Source organism: Fukomys damarensis, unplaced genomic scaffold (genome assembly GCF_012274545.1).
Source record: "Fukomys damarensis isolate Sample0158 unplaced genomic scaffold, DMR_v1.0_HiC HiC_scaffold_19, whole genome shotgun sequence".
NCBI lineage: Eukaryota > Metazoa > Chordata > Mammalia > Rodentia > Bathyergidae > Fukomys > Fukomys damarensis.
Window position 1 is genome coordinate 63,028,410 of NW_022900931.1, and position 18,137 is coordinate 63,046,546.

Here is an 18,137-nt window from a genome sequence, read left to right on the forward strand (position 1 = left end):
TGTAAGCTTCATGAGACAGAAGGCTTATTTTTATTTTGCCATATTCATTGTACATACATAGAATAGTGAGAAGTACATAAAAAACACTTGATAAATATTTGTGAAATAAATGTATCATGAATGATGATGGCAAAGCAGATACCTAGAAAAAATGCTGGAACTAAAAAAGAGGAAGTAAATTCACATTCAATGGACTTCTGCATGTCAGACATCACCCTGTACTGTACATACAGTGGTACATCAGATCAGGAAATGTTTTCTTTCTTATCGTTTTCTTTTGGGGTGGTACTGGGGACTGAACTCAGAGTCTTGTGCATGTTAGGCAAGTGCTTTACCACTGAGCTGCACCACCATCCCAGTTTCTCATGTTTTCTAATTCTCTATAAAAGTTCAAACCTTCTCACTTGATTATAAACGCTGCCAGAAAGCATATACACTTGATTCAAACTGTGTCGGAAACTGTGGGTATGTTTTAGCGGTAGAAATCCATTTTCAAAATTAAATTCCAGCCAGCTGTGGTGAGGAGGTCGCAATTCAAGGCCAGTCTGGACAACTTTCTGAGACACTGTCTCAAAATAAAAAAGACTGAGACAGTATCTCAGTAGTGGAGCGTTTGCCTAGCCTGTGCCAAGCCCTGGGTTCTGTCCCCAGTACCAAAAAAAAAAAAATTTTTAATTAACTCAAGCACTTAGTATAATAAGAAATAAGAAAAAAACTCACGGATTCTGAAGTCAGCCATCTCAGTCCATGAATTGCTTTGGGAAGTACAAACATCTAAGATGGACTCTGGGGAAAATGTGAGGCCAGAAACTTTACGGGAAGTGGATTTTGTCCTAGCATTTTTTTATTAAAATGATCTTTTTTCTTTCCGACCCCTAGTTCCACTTTAGTGGGCTTGCCAAGAGTGAAGCGTGACAAATACTCCGTCTTCAACTTTCTGACCCTTCCGGAGACTGAGCCCACAGTGCAAGCATCAAGTGAAAAAGTCCCACAGCCCCGCAGCTTGGACAGTGAGTGGGGCCTCTGGGGTCTCTGTGCTGGCGGCACCTGCTGGGGAGACCGAAAGGGGGGGTTCTGGTCCCAAGGGCTCATGCGGTGCAGTGCGCCCTGCTCTCATCCCTACGTCAGCTCGGGCTGTGCTGCTCCCTGCCTGGGCTCTCCGGGCTCTGTCTCTGCCGCCACTGCCCCAGCGCCTTGCACAGTGCCTGTGACAGATTGGTAGCGAACAATTTGCCTTTTGCTTGCCGATTCCAGTGTTGTGTCCATGTCCTTTCAGAGTCAAGGAAACCATCCAGATGGGATACATCTCCACATGAGAAGAAAGAAGATTCCATTAGTGAATTTTTAAGTTTGACTAGATCAAAAGTTGGCCCTCCGAAGCAAGAGTCCAGTCCCTCAGTAAAGCAAGGAGAGGAGCATGCGCCGGGATCACTCTCCGAGAAGGTACTGGGGCCCCAGGTTCAGGCTGGCCGTGGCCTTGGCCCTTCTCTGTGCTGAGCCTTTCTCCATATTGTCTACAAGCAAGGCTCGGCAGACGTTTTTGGTGAAGGGCAAGGAGAATATTTTAGGCAAGTTCTCGCCTCTGCTGTTGAGTGTGAAGGAGACGGAAGGCAAGCAGGTGAGGGCCTGGACCCCTGACTCTCACTTCGCGCTTTGTACAGGCAGCAGACAAAGGTGTGACGTCCCAGGCTGAGGGGGAAGGCAGCCGCCCACCCATGGACCTGTTCAAGGCCATCTTCGCCAGCTCCTCGGAGTCCTCCTCGTCGGAGGAGGAAGGGGACAGTGAGGACGAGCAGGCGGGCCCGGAGCAGGCCAGCTGCACAGGCTCCCAAGGCTCTGCCTCGGCGGAAACTTCGTCTGTGGCACACGGTACGTTAGTAGCTCAGACTCGGGGATCCGAGGGGAAGTGGTGCTTCTTAGTCTGTGGTCTTTTTCGTCTAATCCTTTTGTTTGTTCTTTCTTTTTTTGTGCTGGGAATCAAACTCAGAACTTGTGTTTGCAAGGCAGGCAGCGGCACCACTGAGCTAAATCCCCGGCCCTCTTAATCTGTAATCTTAAACCGGGGAATTAGTAATCAGTGATGTTTAACTTATTTTTAATTGGGAAGAGCAGAGTTCTTTTTAATCTTTGCAGTGCTGGGGGATAGAACCTAGGGCCTCGCACATGCTAGGCAGGTGCTCTGCCTCTGAGCTACACCCCAGCTGCAGAATTCTTTCAGTATAAATCCTTTAGGGCAGCTGTGTTTGATAATATTGATTTTCCAACTTATCCTAGTTGAATTTTAAAATATTTTTCACTTAAAACTGTACTTTTTCAACCTGCTTGGTGAAGCAGTGCGAGGATAGCTGGAAACCATCTGGTCAGAAGCACATCGTGTGCTGTGGGCCAGAGGCAGACCTGCCTTGCCTGGCTGTTCTCAGGACTGTGAGGCCCTCGAGTGCCAGCACATGGCCTGCCCCCGCACACCAGGACTTCCAGGCACAGGAAAGGTGTCCATCCAGCACCGCAGGGCTGGGGGAGCATTCAGATGCGTGGGTGGCTGCAGAGTTTTTTACCCAAGCCTTAGCGTGTTCTTCCTGCACCTGTCAGGTCATGATAGACATGGGTGTACTACCTGAGGGCTTCAGTCAAAAAGTACACCGAAATATAAAATATTATTTATTTTTAGGTAATTGCAAATTGCAATTTCTTTTTATCTGGGAGGGGAAGAAAACTTTTTTAAAATTACAAAGCCTGAAAAGTATACAAATGCCTAGGTGTGGTGATGCACACCTGTAATCCTAGCACTTTGGGAGGCTGAGGCAGGAGTATCATAAGTGTGAGCCCAGCCTGGGTGACTTAGTGGTTTAGCAAGACCCTGTCTCAAAATTAAATATAAAAAAAGGGCTGAGGATATAGCTCAGTGTGAAGGCCTCAGGATCAATACCCAGGGCCCCCCATACACAAGAGATGTAGAAAGCTTAAGTCCTTTATAATCTCTTTTCCTAGAAATAAGCACTTGTAACATTTTTAATGTATATTTTTTCAAGTTTTTTCACTTTTAGTACACCTTTTAAATAATATGGTTATTAATATGGACATGATTGTTTATTTTCTCTCTTTCCTATTTTTTTTTTTTTTTTTTTTTTTTTTGAGACAAAGACTTGCTACGTAGTTCAGTACGGCCTCAAAATCCCTATGTAGCCTGGGCTGGCCTGGAACTCACAGCAATCCTCCTGCCTCAGCCTCCCGAGTGCTAAGTTTACAGGCGCACACCACCATCCCTGGCTTTATTTTCATTTTTCCTTTATTGATAGTTTATTCTAAGTGAAAATAGTCCTCACCAGTTCTCTGGGATGGGACGTATTATATCCCTGTCTGTGAGTGTTGATTTCTTCTCCCATAGCCCCTCCTTGAGGGTGTCTCACCCCTGCTCCGCGGTGACTGGAGTGTGTGCCCGCAGGTGCACCTCCCTCTTGGCGTGACCCTTCTGGTGCACTTGGTCACAGGTGTGTCCCTGTGTAGCTGACTTCCCAGCTTCAGTGTCCCAGGCGGAAGTGGCTTTGCCATGTTCATTGTGTCCCCAGCACCTGGCCTGAGCTACTTAAGCAAAGGGAAGACAAGCACGTTGTTTGGTGGCAGAAGACACCAGTGAAAGACTTCCGTGTGTTACTACTGGGCAAATGAGTGAAGGTCCTGCTCTGGTGTCTTTCAGCCCCTGAGTCTGCACCTCCTGAGCCCATCCCGGCACCTGCCTTCCCGATACAGAAGATGCAGCTGGATGAACGGGAGGAGTTCGGCCCGAGGCTGCCCCCTGTCTTCTGCCCGAGTGAGTCCCAAGCTCCTGGGTCGCCCGCCCGGTCAGCACTCTGCCTCCTGAGAGCTGGGGTTACGGGCATGTGTCACAGCGCCTGGCTATTCCCATTTAAAAATGAGAAAAGACTTGGAGATGTTGGGCAGCATGCCAGAATCACAGGGCTGGGCCTGCAGCCGGGACTCAACTTTTGTCTGGCGCCGAGCTCACCTGACGTCACCACAGGCAGTGAGCTTTCTGCTCTGACTTCTCCGTCTGTGTCTTCCGGCAGCATGGGACGGCGGGGCCCTGCTTGGGTTGCACAGGTCCTTCACTGAGGTTCCTGGCCGCTTCCTAGCCGTGCTGTGACCGTGTGCTGTGCTGATCTGTTCATCACTGAGGGAGAGGCAAATCGAAGGCAGGAGTTCTGCCTCAGTGGGAGACCTCGCGCCCGTGTCAGACTCCTAACTCAGTCCCTTAGGAGCTTACTCTTTGTCATCTTGGTTTTCCCTGTAGTTCATGTGTTTATTACATTTGTGTTTCAGATGCTCGTCAGAAACCTGAGACACCCCAAAAAGAGAAATATAAAAAGAGCAAAGAAAAACACAAGCCCAAGAAAGAGCACAAACGAAAGAAAGACAAGGTGAGTAACTTCCACGTGTCCCAGGACCAGGCGGGGCCTGGTGCTCCTGCTTCCGGTGTCCAGAGAAGCCCAAGTGGCACCTGCAGCTGGTCAGGGAGGATCTCATGGCCAGGGTCAGGGACACGGGACCCTCTGTGCCTTAACAGAAATGCAGATATTCGGTGCCAATGCTCAGCTTTTCAGAAGCCGTTTTTCTTTCAAAGCAGCATATTTTAATTTGTTTAGTTGTACTTTTAAAACTTTTTGGTGAAGATTAAAACGTAGGAGTAAAGGTCATTTGGGCTGGGGATTTAGCTCAGGGGTGCCGCCGCCTGCCTCACAAGTGCAAGGTCCCGAGTTTGATCCCTGGTATAAAAAGAAAAAAGAAAAGGGCATTTAAGTCTGTGTATTAAATAATAAAACAGTATTTATTGTTCCTTCTATATTAAAATGAAGGTATCTTGAACACTTTGCCATTAATTTTTTCACCCAGTACTGGGGACTGAACCCAGGGCCTTCTCACCGAACCACATCCCCAACCCAATTTTTTATTTTTCATTTTGAAACAAGGTGTTGCTAAGTCCGTAAATTGACCAGGCTGGACTTGAATTTGTGATCATCCTGTCTCAGCCTCCGAGAGTCCTGGGATTATAGGTGTGCAAAACCATGCCGGGCTACTGTACTAGGGATGGAGCCTCAGACCTCCCTAGGCGAGCACTCTACCACCGAGCTACTCCCTGACTTCAACCACTTCGTCATTACTAGAAGTGGAGCCTTCGGTCCATAGCTTGCCTTTGGAACTGAAGTAAACTTGAATAGGGAGATAGCTGTGTGTCCACCGTCAACATCGCTTCACGTCGTCCACATCTCCTTCGGCTTTTACCCAGGTCCTTGTTATTGTTGGGCACCCAGTGCGGTCTGGTATCTTCAGTGCAGGGAAGAGACCTGTGCTGACGACTGGGAAACCAGAAACCGTTTGCTCTGGGCAGGCCGCTGCTGTTCGTTGCCCTCCTGCCAGTTTCTTCTCCCTGCTTTTCCAGCCGCTCGCCGCCCTACAGCGCAGTTCCTCAGGTGCCTGGCAAGGTGAACCAGTAGAGTTCACGGGAAGTGGCACCAGCACTGCATTAAGACGGGCTAAGCAGCCGGGCGTGGTGCCGCCTGTAACCACAGCTGTTTGGGAAGCTGAGGCTGAGGCAGGAAAATCAGAAGTGTGAGGCTAGCCACGTTTCCAAATAACCCTAAAACAGGACTAGGATGTAACTCAGTGGGCTCAGTCTCCAGTACCATTAAAATATATATATATATTTATGTATGGATGTGCACACACATGCATGTGCCCATCCACTAAATTTGCTAAACATCAGGAAAGATGGGGTCCTGCCCATGTCTGCCCCCTGCCAGGGACGTACCCAGCTATCCACTCTTGTCCGCCTGTGTTACCTCAAGGCTTAGTGCGTGATTTTTTGAGTGATTCCCAACAACCAAATGCCTGAGCTTGCTTTTCTGTCTTGCGGTGTTAGGGGTAGAGCCCAGCCCCTCGTGCGCGCTAGGCAAGAGGTCTGCGGTCAGCTGCACCCCAGCTTCCCGGCTAGCTTTTCACCAAAATCTTCCCCTCTCGTCTCCTTTTCTTTTTCCAGAAAAAGAAACACAGAAAGCACAAACATAAAAGTAAACAAAAGAATAAAAAATCTGAGAAAAGCAGCAGTCCTGAGAGTACCGACAGCAGCGACAGCCAGGGAGGTGGAGAAGGGACCACCGACCTTTCACCTCAGGAGCTGCTGCGGCGGTAGGCACAGGGCCAGGGGCTGTGTTTGCTTAGATGCAAATGTCAGAAATGAGAGGTCTGTGTATTAACTAGCCTTTGAAAAAAGTTTCAGTATTTAATCATAAGTTATAGATATATAGAGAGTTTTTTCTTGGTACCAGGGATCAAACTTAGGACCTTGCACTTGCCAGGCCGGTGCGGTGCCACTGAGCTCCATCCCCAGCCCCATGAGTAATATATATTGTTACTAGGAAAGTTCACACCTTGCACATGAAGCTTACCGGGGCTTTGGGTCAGCTCCCCAGCCACTCCTTTCTCCACAGTAACCTCAGCCCTCGGTTCCATGTCACCTCTTCGTGTAACCACACGCATACACATGTGCTTCGGCACACATTTTTGTACACTCTTTGTTTATTTTTTTGTGGCACTGGAGATTAAACCCGGGGCCTTTGCACTGAGCTACATCTCGAGCCCTTTTTAAAATTTTGTGTTTTGAGACAGTCTTGATAAATCATTAAGTTGCCTGGATTGGCTTGTATTTGGTGATTCTCCTGCCTCGTCCTCCCAGAGTGCTGGGATTACAGGTGTGCCTGGCAATGCCCAGCTGCACATTTTTAATGTAAATACAATTTAGCATCCATTTGAAGGGTACAAACAATTATAATAAGTAAATATTGTCAGTGTGCTTTCCAAAGTAGTTGTATCCATGAAGTTATGAAAGCGCCCTTCATTGCATTAATTACAAAGATTACGACCATTCCTGGCCAGCCCAGGACCGGGAAGGGTGGCCGAGCTGCGGGCTCAAGATGAAGGGGAAGCAATGAGGGGTCGGGGCCGCCTGAGCCCGGCCTTCGCTGTTTCAGACGGGCAGTGTGATTCAGTCGTCTCCTGAATCCCTGCGCCCTGCGCATTCTTCACCCACATTCCTTTTGTGTTTCTCCGCCCCGTCGTAATTATTGTGTCTTTATCGTATTGGTATCTGGAATGACAAGCACCACCTTTTTCTCTTTTTCATTCATTTCTTGCAAATGGACCTGCGTTCTCTTATTCCAAAAATACAAAAGGGTGTGAGTGTGGATTTCTCTGAATACACGTGTCCGCTTTCCCTTACAGAACCGCCTACCCTGTGCCCAGCAGGTGAGATGAGGAAGAGGTGGGTCCCTGTGTGCCCTTGGTGACCTACACCAGGTCCCACAATTAAATGTTCCTCTGCGACGGTGCCATGCCGGTGACCAACCCTCATCACAGGGCCTGTGGGGACACTTAGCACACAGCTTTCTGTGCAGGAAGAAGGCCGGAGGGATTCGTACGCTCAGGAGCACGAATCTGAGGAAGGGCTGGGGTAGGACAGAGCCTCGAGGTGGAAAGGGACATCACTCTTTGGTTGCTAGATGTTCATTTTTCATGGCCTCTGGCTCACCCTCAGCCTCTCAGGCCTCCCCAAGGGAACCGAGGGGGCTGTCGTTGAATGTCCCCTCCACGGCCCCTGCCTGGCCTCTGCGTGTCTCCCCACTGTGACACACTTGGGGTTACAACCCTGCGGTCCGCATCCCACGCTGGCTCGGGTCTCACCCTTGACAGGGCCCTGATGCTCCCGTCGGTGGCCGTGCAGCCAGTTCTGGTTGGAGCCGAGGTCTCCCCCACCCCGGAGACTGTGGTCCGCTTCCTGTCACTTGCTGTCCCCTGCTTTCGCCCATCCCGGGTGGAATGCCCTAGAAGTGGCATCACGTGGTCGCGCCAGAGCACAGAAGTTCGGGCCCCCACCCGCATCACGAGGGACTCCCGTCCTCTCCTCTCACTTAGCGCCCTCTCCCCCTCCTCAGAGGTACCTTCCCCTCTTGGAAGTTTTAGACTTTGCTTGAGGGATTTCCTTCTGTAGTCTCTTTTTTGTGCCTAGTTTAGGAGGTTCCTAGTTGGCAGTAGCTGGGTCACAGAGCTGCAAGAATTCCTTTAGGCGAACACGCCACAGGTATCCAGCTGTTCAGTTTTCTGTGCAGAGCTAAGAGCCCCGTGTGAGCCAGCTGTGCTCTGAGGAGCTGCCTGCCCTGTTTTCCTTCCTTCCCAGAGGTCATAAATGAATGAGGTGGGAGTGAAGTGGGATTCGAAGCTGTTCTCTAAGCAGGTTGCAGTATAAGCTGTGGGCGATTGTGTGTGTCTGGGGTGAAAGAAGGCGCAGTGGACGAAACAGGTGAAGCCGGGCGTCAGCCCTGTATTTTCTGGGCGCGGACTTCCCAGTGTGACCCAGGGCTCAGCGCCGCCTTCCCGGGCTGATTTTCCCCATCTTCATTCTAACCCAGAAGCGCTGTACACTGAGCAACAGCCCTACCCTTGGGCTTTTCAGTTGTGTCTAACTGGCCCTCTGCCTCTCTCTCCTGTTCTCTTTCAGGCTGAAACGCCTCCCGCTAAAGAGGCAGTGACGAATCCCGCCCAGCCTGCCCCAGAATCAGCTCTGCTCTCTAGTGACTGCTCTGACTGTTCAGTTAACACTTTGTACAGATTGTATTTATATGTAAATTGCTGCTGTAAAATATTTTTTAAAACCTTGACACTTGAAAGGTTTCAGAAATTGATTTCTACTTTTAATTCCAGTTAGTGTCTGAGGGAGAAATTCAGACTAAACAGTCTAATTCAAGCGCATTTTTTCTCTTTTCTTCCTGACGCCTTTAACCTCTTAGCAGGGGCCGCCCAGTCTTGCGGATGGGTCCAGTCTTTCCTCCGCCTGTGCACGCCTACTTCCCAGCAAAGATGGCCTGGTATCCCACCGTGAGGCTGCGCGAGTCCGGGACCTTCCTGTGCCCAGCACCATTTGCACATTTGTCATTTGCCCTTTTTATATTTGTTTTATTTTTTTTATTTTTTGAGGCAGGGTCTCGCTGTGTCGCCCAGGCTGGCCTTGAACTCACAGCGATCCTCCCGCCTCAGCCTCCTCCTGAGTGCTGGGGTCACAGGCGAGCGCCACCACGCCCGCTTTGCCAGTTTTTCAATTGAGTTTTGTCTTTTTATTGCTGAGCTGTGAAAGTCCTGCTTATGTTCTAGATACGAGCATGATTTGCAGAAACATCTTCCCATTCTATTCTTTATCTTTGCACTTTTTTGATGGTATCCTTTGAAGCACAAATGTTTTAATTTTGCTGATATCCGGCTGATCCGTTTTCTCATCACTGTTACTTGTGCTTTTGCTGTGCTGTCTGAGAAAGCGTGCCTAAAGGGTAGCGGATTTACACTTGCATTTTATGAGAGTGTCACTGTTTTAACACATTTAAGTCTTTGATTCATTTGGAATTTATTTTAAAATTATTTGCATTTTTTTGTGGTACTGGGAATTGAACCCAGGGCCTCATGCATGCTAGGCACGTGCCCTGCCACTGAGCTGTATCCTGGCCTCCCCTGTACCATTCTTTTTTTTGGTACTGGGGATCGAACTCGGATCCTTGCACTTTTCGAGGCAGGTGGTACCACCACTGAGCTAAATCCCTGGCGCCCTGTACCATTCTTGTTCATTTTATTCCAAGATATTTTGTTCATTTTTATTTTAGACAGGGTCTCGCTATGTTGTTCAGGCTGGCATTGAACTCAAAGCAATCCTCCTGCCTCAGCCTCCCTAGTCCTGGGATTACAGGCTAAGGCAGGAAGATCATCACCAGTTTGAGGCCAGCCTAGGCTACACAGAGAATTTAAGGCCAGCCTGAAAAAGTCCCATCACCACACTGCTCACCCAGAAGGGCACTGGAGTGGGGACTTGACTCTGGGTCCACGGCAACACTGGATGGGCCTGAGATACGCTCTGAGGCCAAACCACCAGGCCTTGCCAATGGTTGGGAGGTGTAGAGAGTGCTGGAAAGCAGGGTACGAAGGGAAATGGCCCCAGACGTGCGGTGATCATGCAGTCCTGGGACTTCACTCCCAGGTCTGTGCCTAAGAGCAGTGGCAACTGGGGTTTGAACAAAATTCATACTGGGATCTTCTAGCAGTTCTATTCACAACAGCCCAAAATGGGTGAAACCCCCACATCCACTGATGAATGAAAGAAGAAATGCGTGTATCCAAGTAGTGGAAAGTTACTTACGCAGCCACAGAAAGGAAGCAGAGCACCGACACACTCCCAGCGTGAATGGTGTCAGAAACGTGGCTGAAGCCGGTCACGAAAGACCATGCAGCGAATGATTCTAGAACAGCCAAAGCCACAGAGGGGGGCGTGAGTGGTTGCCAAGGCAGCGGGAGGGTAGACACTTAAAGGGGTCCGAGGTGCCTTTGGGAACGAGGAAAGCTTCCTGGAAGTGGCAGGTGGGAAATGCCGCGTACACACGGCCTCCGCTGTCATGTCAGAGTGAATTAACCCAGAAGGTTTCTTGTTTTCACTTTCGATTGACACGAACTAATTGGACATATTACAGGGTACAGTGTGCTGTTCCCACACTGGCGTACCTTGCATGGTGATCAAAGCGGGTGGTTGGCGTCTGCATCACCTTAAAACGTTCGTCGTTTCTCTGGCGAGAACAGTCCGTGCTGCCTCTCTGAAGCTCTGAGTACACGGGAGGAGGCAGCCCCTTGTCCTGCTGCTCAGCAGATGATGAGTGGTAACGATGCCCTGTATTTTTTTTTTTTTTCTTAATCTTCATGATTCCATTTTGGGCTCGAGCTCTTAGAATTCCATTCTGGAAGTCTTGAAATTGCTATGCCCCACAGACATCCAGACAGGGCCAGACATATGCCCTGGAGCTCGGGGGTGGATGTGGAGGCATAAATTTAGAATTTGCTAGCACAGGGGAGAGAATTTTAAACGCTGAAGGTGGGCGAGGGAGAGGCTGTGGGGAGAAGAGAGAAAAGGGGACCAGGGCCACGGTCTGTCAGCATCAGGCAGAGGAGGGAAAGGGAAGACGAACCCCAAGAGTATGTGTTTGAAAAGCAGCAAGAGGAGCTGTCCCCTCATCCTTGGGACACAAACCAAGTCATGAGTGTCTGAAGTGATGAATAATAACAGACCCTAGCCAGGTGTGGTGGCACACGCCTGTAATCCCAGTACTCGGGAGGCCGAGGCAGGAGGATCCCTGTGAGTTCGAGACCAGCCTGAGCTACACAGTGAGTTCCAGGTCAGTCTCAACTACTTAGTGAGAACCTATCTCAAAAAAGCCAAAAAATTAAAAATAACAGACGCTATCCACACACCCCTGTGATGAGTTAATTATAAATCAGGCACAGTAAGAGGTTCCCAACCATAACAAAGTAAAAGAGAACACTTGTAATATACCATAATACCATAGTAGTAGTTATTTAAAATTTAGGAATTCTTTATTTCGGGCATTTTCTATTTAATGTTCGGGGCTGCGGTTGACTGAGGTCAGTGACACTGCAGAAAGAACCTTCGGGAAAGAGACGTCCACTGCCATGGTGCCGGTGAGAGGTACCCATTTGTAGAAGGCCACACTTTGTAAACTGGTGCATCAGGGTATCTACAGGGAGAGAACCCAGATGCTCCTATGAGCTGAGATGGACGTTTCCTGTCTGGCTGGGAACCAATGTGCTGAAATCCTCAAAACACAGGATTTAAATAATAAAGAGACGTGCGTGATACTGTCTGGGCACAGTAGCCCATGTCTGTAATCCCAGCACCCTGGGATGTGAGGCAAGTTGGACCACAGCCTATAGGCTACACAGCAAGGTCCTATCACAAAAGGAAGGAAGGGACAGAGGAAGAGAAAAAGTGTGTAACACCATTAATAAATAAAAAGCCAGGCATGGTGGCGCACTCCTGTAATCCCAGCACTCGGGAGGCTGAGGCAGGAGGATCGCTGTGAGTTCCGTCAAGGCCAGCCTGAGCTACACAGTGAATGCAAGGCCACCCTGAACTACAAAGCAAGACCTTGTTTCAAAACAAGGAACCCTTTCAACCCAGATGTGACGAGCCTTGAAGGACAAAACCTGGCTTTTGTGAGATTCCTGCCAAAAGGCTTCACACAGGTCTGATCACGAGGAGACCCTGGGCCTGCATCAAGGGTCACTCCACAAATGACAGGCCTTGGTCTCCTACAGTGTCGGGGTCACAAAAGCCAAGGGAAGGTGGGATGGCTCCAAAATGAAGGCAACGAGACAGATACAGCAACCACATGCCGCCTTGACCCTGGACACAGTCCTGGGCTCGGAAGCTGAGGGTCCCTCAAGGATACTGCTGCAGTCTGGATGTCTGCGTCTTTCCCAGATTCCTCCCCCAGGGACGACGAAGTGCCCCGCAGTAGGGCAGGGAGAGGGCACCATCTGTGCCAGGACGCCCATGACTCTAAGGCCTTTTTCCTGCCACCGGAACTGTGAGAGTGTTTGCTGTTTCTAAGCTGTTGGGCTCGGTAGTAGACGTGCACATCTGTAATCCTAGCACTCTAGGAGGCTGAGGCAGGAGGGCCACAAGTTCAAGCTCAGCCTGGGCAACTTAGCGAGACCTTGTCTCAAAATTTAAAAAAATAAAAAAGGGCTGGGGATGTTGCTAATGCAAAGGTCCAGGTTCCAGTCCCCAGTACTAAAAATAATAATAATAATAAAGCTGCTGGTATTTTTTAATAGCAGCTAGAATGACTAGGACATTATGGGGCAGTTGATGATCTGAGTATGAATTGTGAGACAGGTCAACAATGCGGCGTTAGTGCTGAATTTTCTGATTTTGATAACCATTGCAGTCGTGTAAAGGGCTTTATTTTTAGGGTATAAACTGACATATTTGGGGGTGAAGAAAATAATGTATGCTATTCACTCTCAGATTGTTCACACACACAGTGAGAGGAGTTGGTGTGTTCCTTTCCTAGGGCTTCCACAAAGTACTCCACACTAGGTGGGTTAAAAGAACAAAAATTGCCAGGCACGATGGCACGCACCGCTAGTCCCAGTACACAGGAGGCTGAGGCAGAAGGATCACCACAAGTTCAAGGTCAGCCTGAATCACTGTCAAAAAAAAAGAAATCCAAAAATATATGGTCTCACAGTTCTCAGGCTCCTGAATCTGGTAGGGGAGACCCCCTCCCTGCCTCTTGCTAGTTTGTGGCCTTTTGTAGACAGTGCTGGTGTCCCCGGCTGGCAGCTGTGTCCCTCAGCTCCTTCTGTGTCACTACACCCACCTCGTCCCTGTGCCACTCTGTCTCCGTGCGGCCACCACACAGGGCATTGCGTAGAAGCAGGATCACGGGTCCGTGGTTGTGGGAAAGTGAGACAGCTCAGTGCTTGAGCCAAGTGGTTACAGCTACAGCGATTTGAAGACATGAGAAACCAAAAGTCACTCGAGGGTGGAGAAAAACTGAGCCTTATTAGCCACCTGGCCCTGAGGAGTTGAACCACTCTGAATTCTGAGCCCCAAACAGAAATGGGAGCAACCTTATATAGAGATCTACGCCTACCGGGTGAGTGTGCTCATTGAAGGGGGTGGCAGAGTTAGCAGAACATTCCTGAAACCTCAAGTAGAAACAGCAGCCCAGCAGGTACGAACAGTTATGTGGCTGGAACAGAACGCTTTGCTACCTTGGGCAGGAACATGCGCAGCACAAACAGTTACATTTCTTGAACAAAACATTTTATGGCAAAAACATGGGGAGGCAAAAGCGAAGACCTGCCCTGTTGTGAATTCTCATCATTTCACCCCTTTGATGCCCTTATACAGGCATAGCCTCATAGGACATCACTAGTAACTTCAGGGTTACAGCTTAGGTGAGCTCCCCCAGTAACTGACACACACTGTCTTGTAAGAGCCTGAGGTGGTCTTGCAGGAACTCTGTGAGGCGTCCGAACAGAGAGGGGCCAGACAGCAGCAGCAGGAAGATGGGGACCAAGGGGGCAAATCATGTTCTCCCGTTATCCCAGGAGAAACCCACTGGTTTGGGATTGTTCCCGGAGTTTGGCAGCTCTGTCTTGGAGGCTTTTTACAGCTTGATCAATAACCCCCTGATCGGTTAATATAGAAGCAACACTCTTGCCAAGAAAGATACAGAAATCCCTTTTTTCTTTTCCTGACATTAATAAGTCTAAGGTGCAGCAGTCTTGAAGAATGGCTGCAGCTAAAGAGTTTATCTCCTTTTGTAGGTCTATTATAGGAGAGATTTCTTCTAAGATATTGGTTAGCAACTCCTGGTAGGTGAGGTCTGCAGTGGTTATGCCTGTGACATGATAGTGCTGTATGATGGCTCCTTTGTCTCCTTCCCATGCACTCAGGGTGAAGGCTAGGGTTGCTTCCATAAGAGGGGGTGCTTGTCCCGTGTGAGTCTGTTGGGTATGTGCCTGGAGTTTTGTCTTCCTAGTATAGGAGGAACTTGTTTGTATCCGTTAGTAACCACCCTTCTGAGCGTTTGAGATTGGGGAAGGGTAGGCAAGTGGAAGAGGTTGAGGCTACCATGGTTCCCCCCAAAAGTCCCCTGGGTAAGGGAGTTCACATCCCTTCCAGAAGTGGGATGGCCCATGATCAGCTAGGAGGTGTGGAGTCCGGGCCAGCCAGTGAGGCGGTACTGACGAGTGCCTGAGTTGACCCATGGGTAAGAAGTCCATGGGGAGGGTATAAGATTAAGACGAAGTTACAGTCAGAGGAGAACAGATCTCCTAATGTCTTGGGAGACCCTGAAACAGTAGAGGAGTGGAGGTCCCCTGGAGGGGAGGGATGCTTTTTACAGAGGAAGAAGGCCTGGAAGGGTGAGCTTAAGTAGAGCTCAGACCAAACATAGATCTGTGTGTTCTGGCCTGACTTTTCCTGTAGAAGTCCTCTTTGAGTGAAGCAGCAACCTCAGTGGAAGGAGGGCTTTTCAGGATGATAAGTTGAAGTGGACAATGTCCCAACCTGGGGTGAGACTGGGGTGGCCACTGAGGATGCTGAGGAAACAGAAAGGCTTAACCGGCAGTCCTCTGCGAGACTGGACAGGACTGGTTTAGCATGACATGGGCCAGCCCTAGGGAGTTAGAGAGGTAAGGGGGTAGTGGATCTGGACCATCGTGTCCCAAGACTGTCACCACGGAGACCAGCAGCAACACCAGGTTATTGGTGCTGGCCATTATCAGTTAGGTCAGGGGTGAACAATTTATCTTAAAAGAAAATAGAGAATACTGGTGAAACTCCCTATAGTAATGATAAAGACAAAATGTAGGAGACTCCTATGGACCATTGTCCCGACTGCTGGGGCAACTGTAGCAAGCCCCACAGCAAAAATTACAGTAAGCAGTCTAAGGAGGCCTAGAAACCAGGGATAACAGTAATACTCCACAGGGTGATTTAAGGCATCCTGTGAATGGTGTCCTCAGGCTTTGGCCGTGCACAGACTAGTCAGCTTCTGGTGTGACTAGACAGGACTGTTGTCTGCTGGTGATGTCTCCAAGGTCAGGTTGAGCCTTGAGGTCTTCCATCTGAGTCAAGTCCTGAGGGAATCCTTGGGGTCCAGGTGTGCAGTCCAGGTGTCTGAGACCTCTGTGCTGTGGGCCTTTTTCACTTGGGTATGATGGATCCACAAGGTGACACCTGCAACTTTGACAGCAGTGGGGGTAGCAAGCACAACAGTATAAGGCCCTAGCCTTTTTTTTTTTTTTTTTTTTTTTTTCCAGTCTTTAACTCAAACTGAACCTCCTGGCTGAAAGGGATGTGCTGGATTTCCCATAGGGATGGGGTTCTCTCTCAAATAGTTTTGTTGACCTGTGAAAATACTTTGCCTAATGTTTGTAACTCTAAGGCTACATAACTATCTCCTAGCTGTCTAACGTCTCTCCTAAGATATCTATGACGGGGAGGTCTCCCAAACATTATCTCACGTGGGGAATAACCTGAAGGTCCAGGTATGCACCTCACTCTGAGCAGGGCAGAGGTAACATGCCTGGCCACTCTGTTTCTTCACAATGCTTAGCCAAGATGGTTTTAAGGGTTTGATTTCTGCATTCTACTCTCCCTGAACTTTGTGGCAAACAGGCTGCATTCAGATTCCATTTAATCTTTAGCCTTCAGAGAGGCTTTGGACAGCTTCAGACACAAAGGCAGGTCCACTGTCGCTTCCAGTTGACAAAGGGAGTCCATATCGGGAATTTCTCCTAGGAGGGGCTGAACAACTTCCTGGGCTTTTTCTGTCCTGGTTGGTTTGGTTTCAACCCATCCAGAATAGGTGCAGGCTATGACCAACAGGTATTTGCGTCTAAAACTAGGTTTCATTTCCAAAAATCTATTTGCAAGTCTTCAAATGGTGACGTTCCTGTATCCTGAATTCCTGGAGGTGGCAGTGGTCTCTGGAGATGATTGTTACAGGCTCAGGTCTTACATCTTTGCCAGAGCACTGTGAGATGGAATAAAGATTCTGGTATCTGGCAAGGCTTAGAGGCACTTTGTATTTTCAATGATGCACTGTTTGAATGTCTAATACTCTTCCTATCTTATTTTTAAATGTGTACAAGAGCTATTTTGGCAACGGGCTTATGGATCACTTCCTTTGCATCTTCACATGGCTTTTTTTTTTTTTTTTTTGTACTGGGGATTGAACTTGGACCCTTGCGCTTGCAAGCAGGTGGTGGAAACACTGAGCCAAACCCTTGGCCTAACATGGCTTTTTAAAACAAAACTGAACCACTGTGACCTAAAAATAAAATATGTAAGAAGTCAAAACCACATTTTAAATTGCACCCACACTCAAGGTGATCCTCCCGCCTCAGCTTCCTGAGTGCTGGGATTATAGGCATGCACATCATGCCCAAATAGATTGTTCTACATTTATCTTGTCTTTGCTACATGTGAGCTCCTTGTAAGTCCAAGAAATTCACCTTGAGGCCATCAATCTATTGTAAATGATTTCCTTGTTTGCTGGTTGCCTCCTGACTCTGTGGACTTCTCTTCCTTCCTGAGGATTTAAATGTTTATATAGTTGAGTTGATCTAGTTTCCCTTTATGACTTCTGGGATTTGAGTCCTTCTTAGAAACAAATTCAGCTTCCAAAACAGTAAGTAAACTCACTCCTGCTCTTATCTAAGTGTTTCTTGACTTCATTTTCTTACGCTAACATCTTTATCTGGCAGATTTCTGGGGAGACAGCAGAGTGGGTAGGGAATCCAACTTTATTGATTTTTCCAGAGGCCTGGCCAGTTTTCTAAGCACCAGATATGTTTAGAAAAATCCCTTTTTTCTCCTGCTGACTTAAAATAAATAGCCCTGTGATCAGAGCCTAACCTCTCAGATGCACGAAGCTCTTGTTCTAGACATTTTATCTTGCTGTTCAGTCAGCCTATTTCTTCTTTTGTGTGAATCAATTCTCTTTGTATCAACAGCTCACAGTCCATTTCACTGTCTACCTGCAGGGCTAATCTGCCCATGTTAACTTTCATTTCCTTGGATGTTAAGTGCAGTCTCAGAAACTGTAGATTTTAAATAGTTTGCTTATAACATTAACAGGTGATCTGGGGAAAACCCAGCCACTTACGAGTCAAAGATGAGAAATGTGGCTCATGTTGAATCACTGCTGTCTTCTAACAGCCCAGCAACCTTCCCTCCTGAATGTCAAAGGTCACCATTTACAACAGGAAAATCCTCTCCTGCGGCTGCTGGTGGTAGAGATGTGTTCACCCTCACCCAGGACCACACAGTGCCAGCAAGTCCACCTCTGACCTTAAACTGATGCATGCTTGCAAAATGTGACTCGAGCTGGGCGTGGTGCTGCACACCTGTAGCACTTGGGAGGCTGAGGCAGGAGGATCGCTGTGAGTTCAAGGCCAGCCTGGGCTACATAATGAGTTCGAATCCAGCCTAAACTATATAGTGAGAACCTGTCTCAAAAATCCCAAAATAAAATAAAATACATAAGGCTCCGGTGCGGCTCAGTGGGAGAGCACCTGCCTGGCACCTGTGAAGACCCTGGTTGGCTCTTGATCCACCCCTCTCCCTGCAGCGTGCTGGTCACCTCGCTCCTCATCAGGCGCTGCCTGCACCAGGCAGTGGAAGTTCCCGTCCCCAGACGTCCCCCACTTCAGGCCACACTTTCCTAGTAGCCAGGTGT

At 48.7% G+C, this 18,137-nt stretch overlaps 1 protein-coding gene across 2 annotated transcripts in view; it reads left to right on the forward strand.

The window, feature by feature from the left end:
- Gpatch1 (G-patch domain containing 1) overlaps positions 1-8,983 on the forward strand; it is a 34,150-nt gene extending 25,167 nt beyond the window's left edge. Inside the window, exons 14-20 of one of the 2 annotated variants that reach the window (XM_033765864.1) lie at positions 880-1,010; positions 1,277-1,443; positions 1,662-1,869; positions 3,695-3,808; positions 4,318-4,415; positions 6,032-6,180; positions 8,546-8,641. In XM_033765864.1, the coding sequence (XP_033621755.1) occupies positions 880-1,010; positions 1,277-1,443; positions 1,662-1,869; positions 3,695-3,808; positions 4,318-4,415; positions 6,032-6,180; positions 8,546-8,576 (898 nt within the window). In that variant the 3' untranslated portion in view covers positions 8,577-8,641. Of the gene's footprint in view, positions 1-879; positions 1,011-1,276; positions 1,444-1,661; positions 1,870-3,694; positions 3,809-4,317; positions 4,416-6,031; positions 6,181-8,545 lie in introns of both variants that reach the window. The other variant, XM_010640853.3, reaches the window with a different exon arrangement.
- Positions 8,984-18,137: the final 9,154 nt, after the last annotated feature.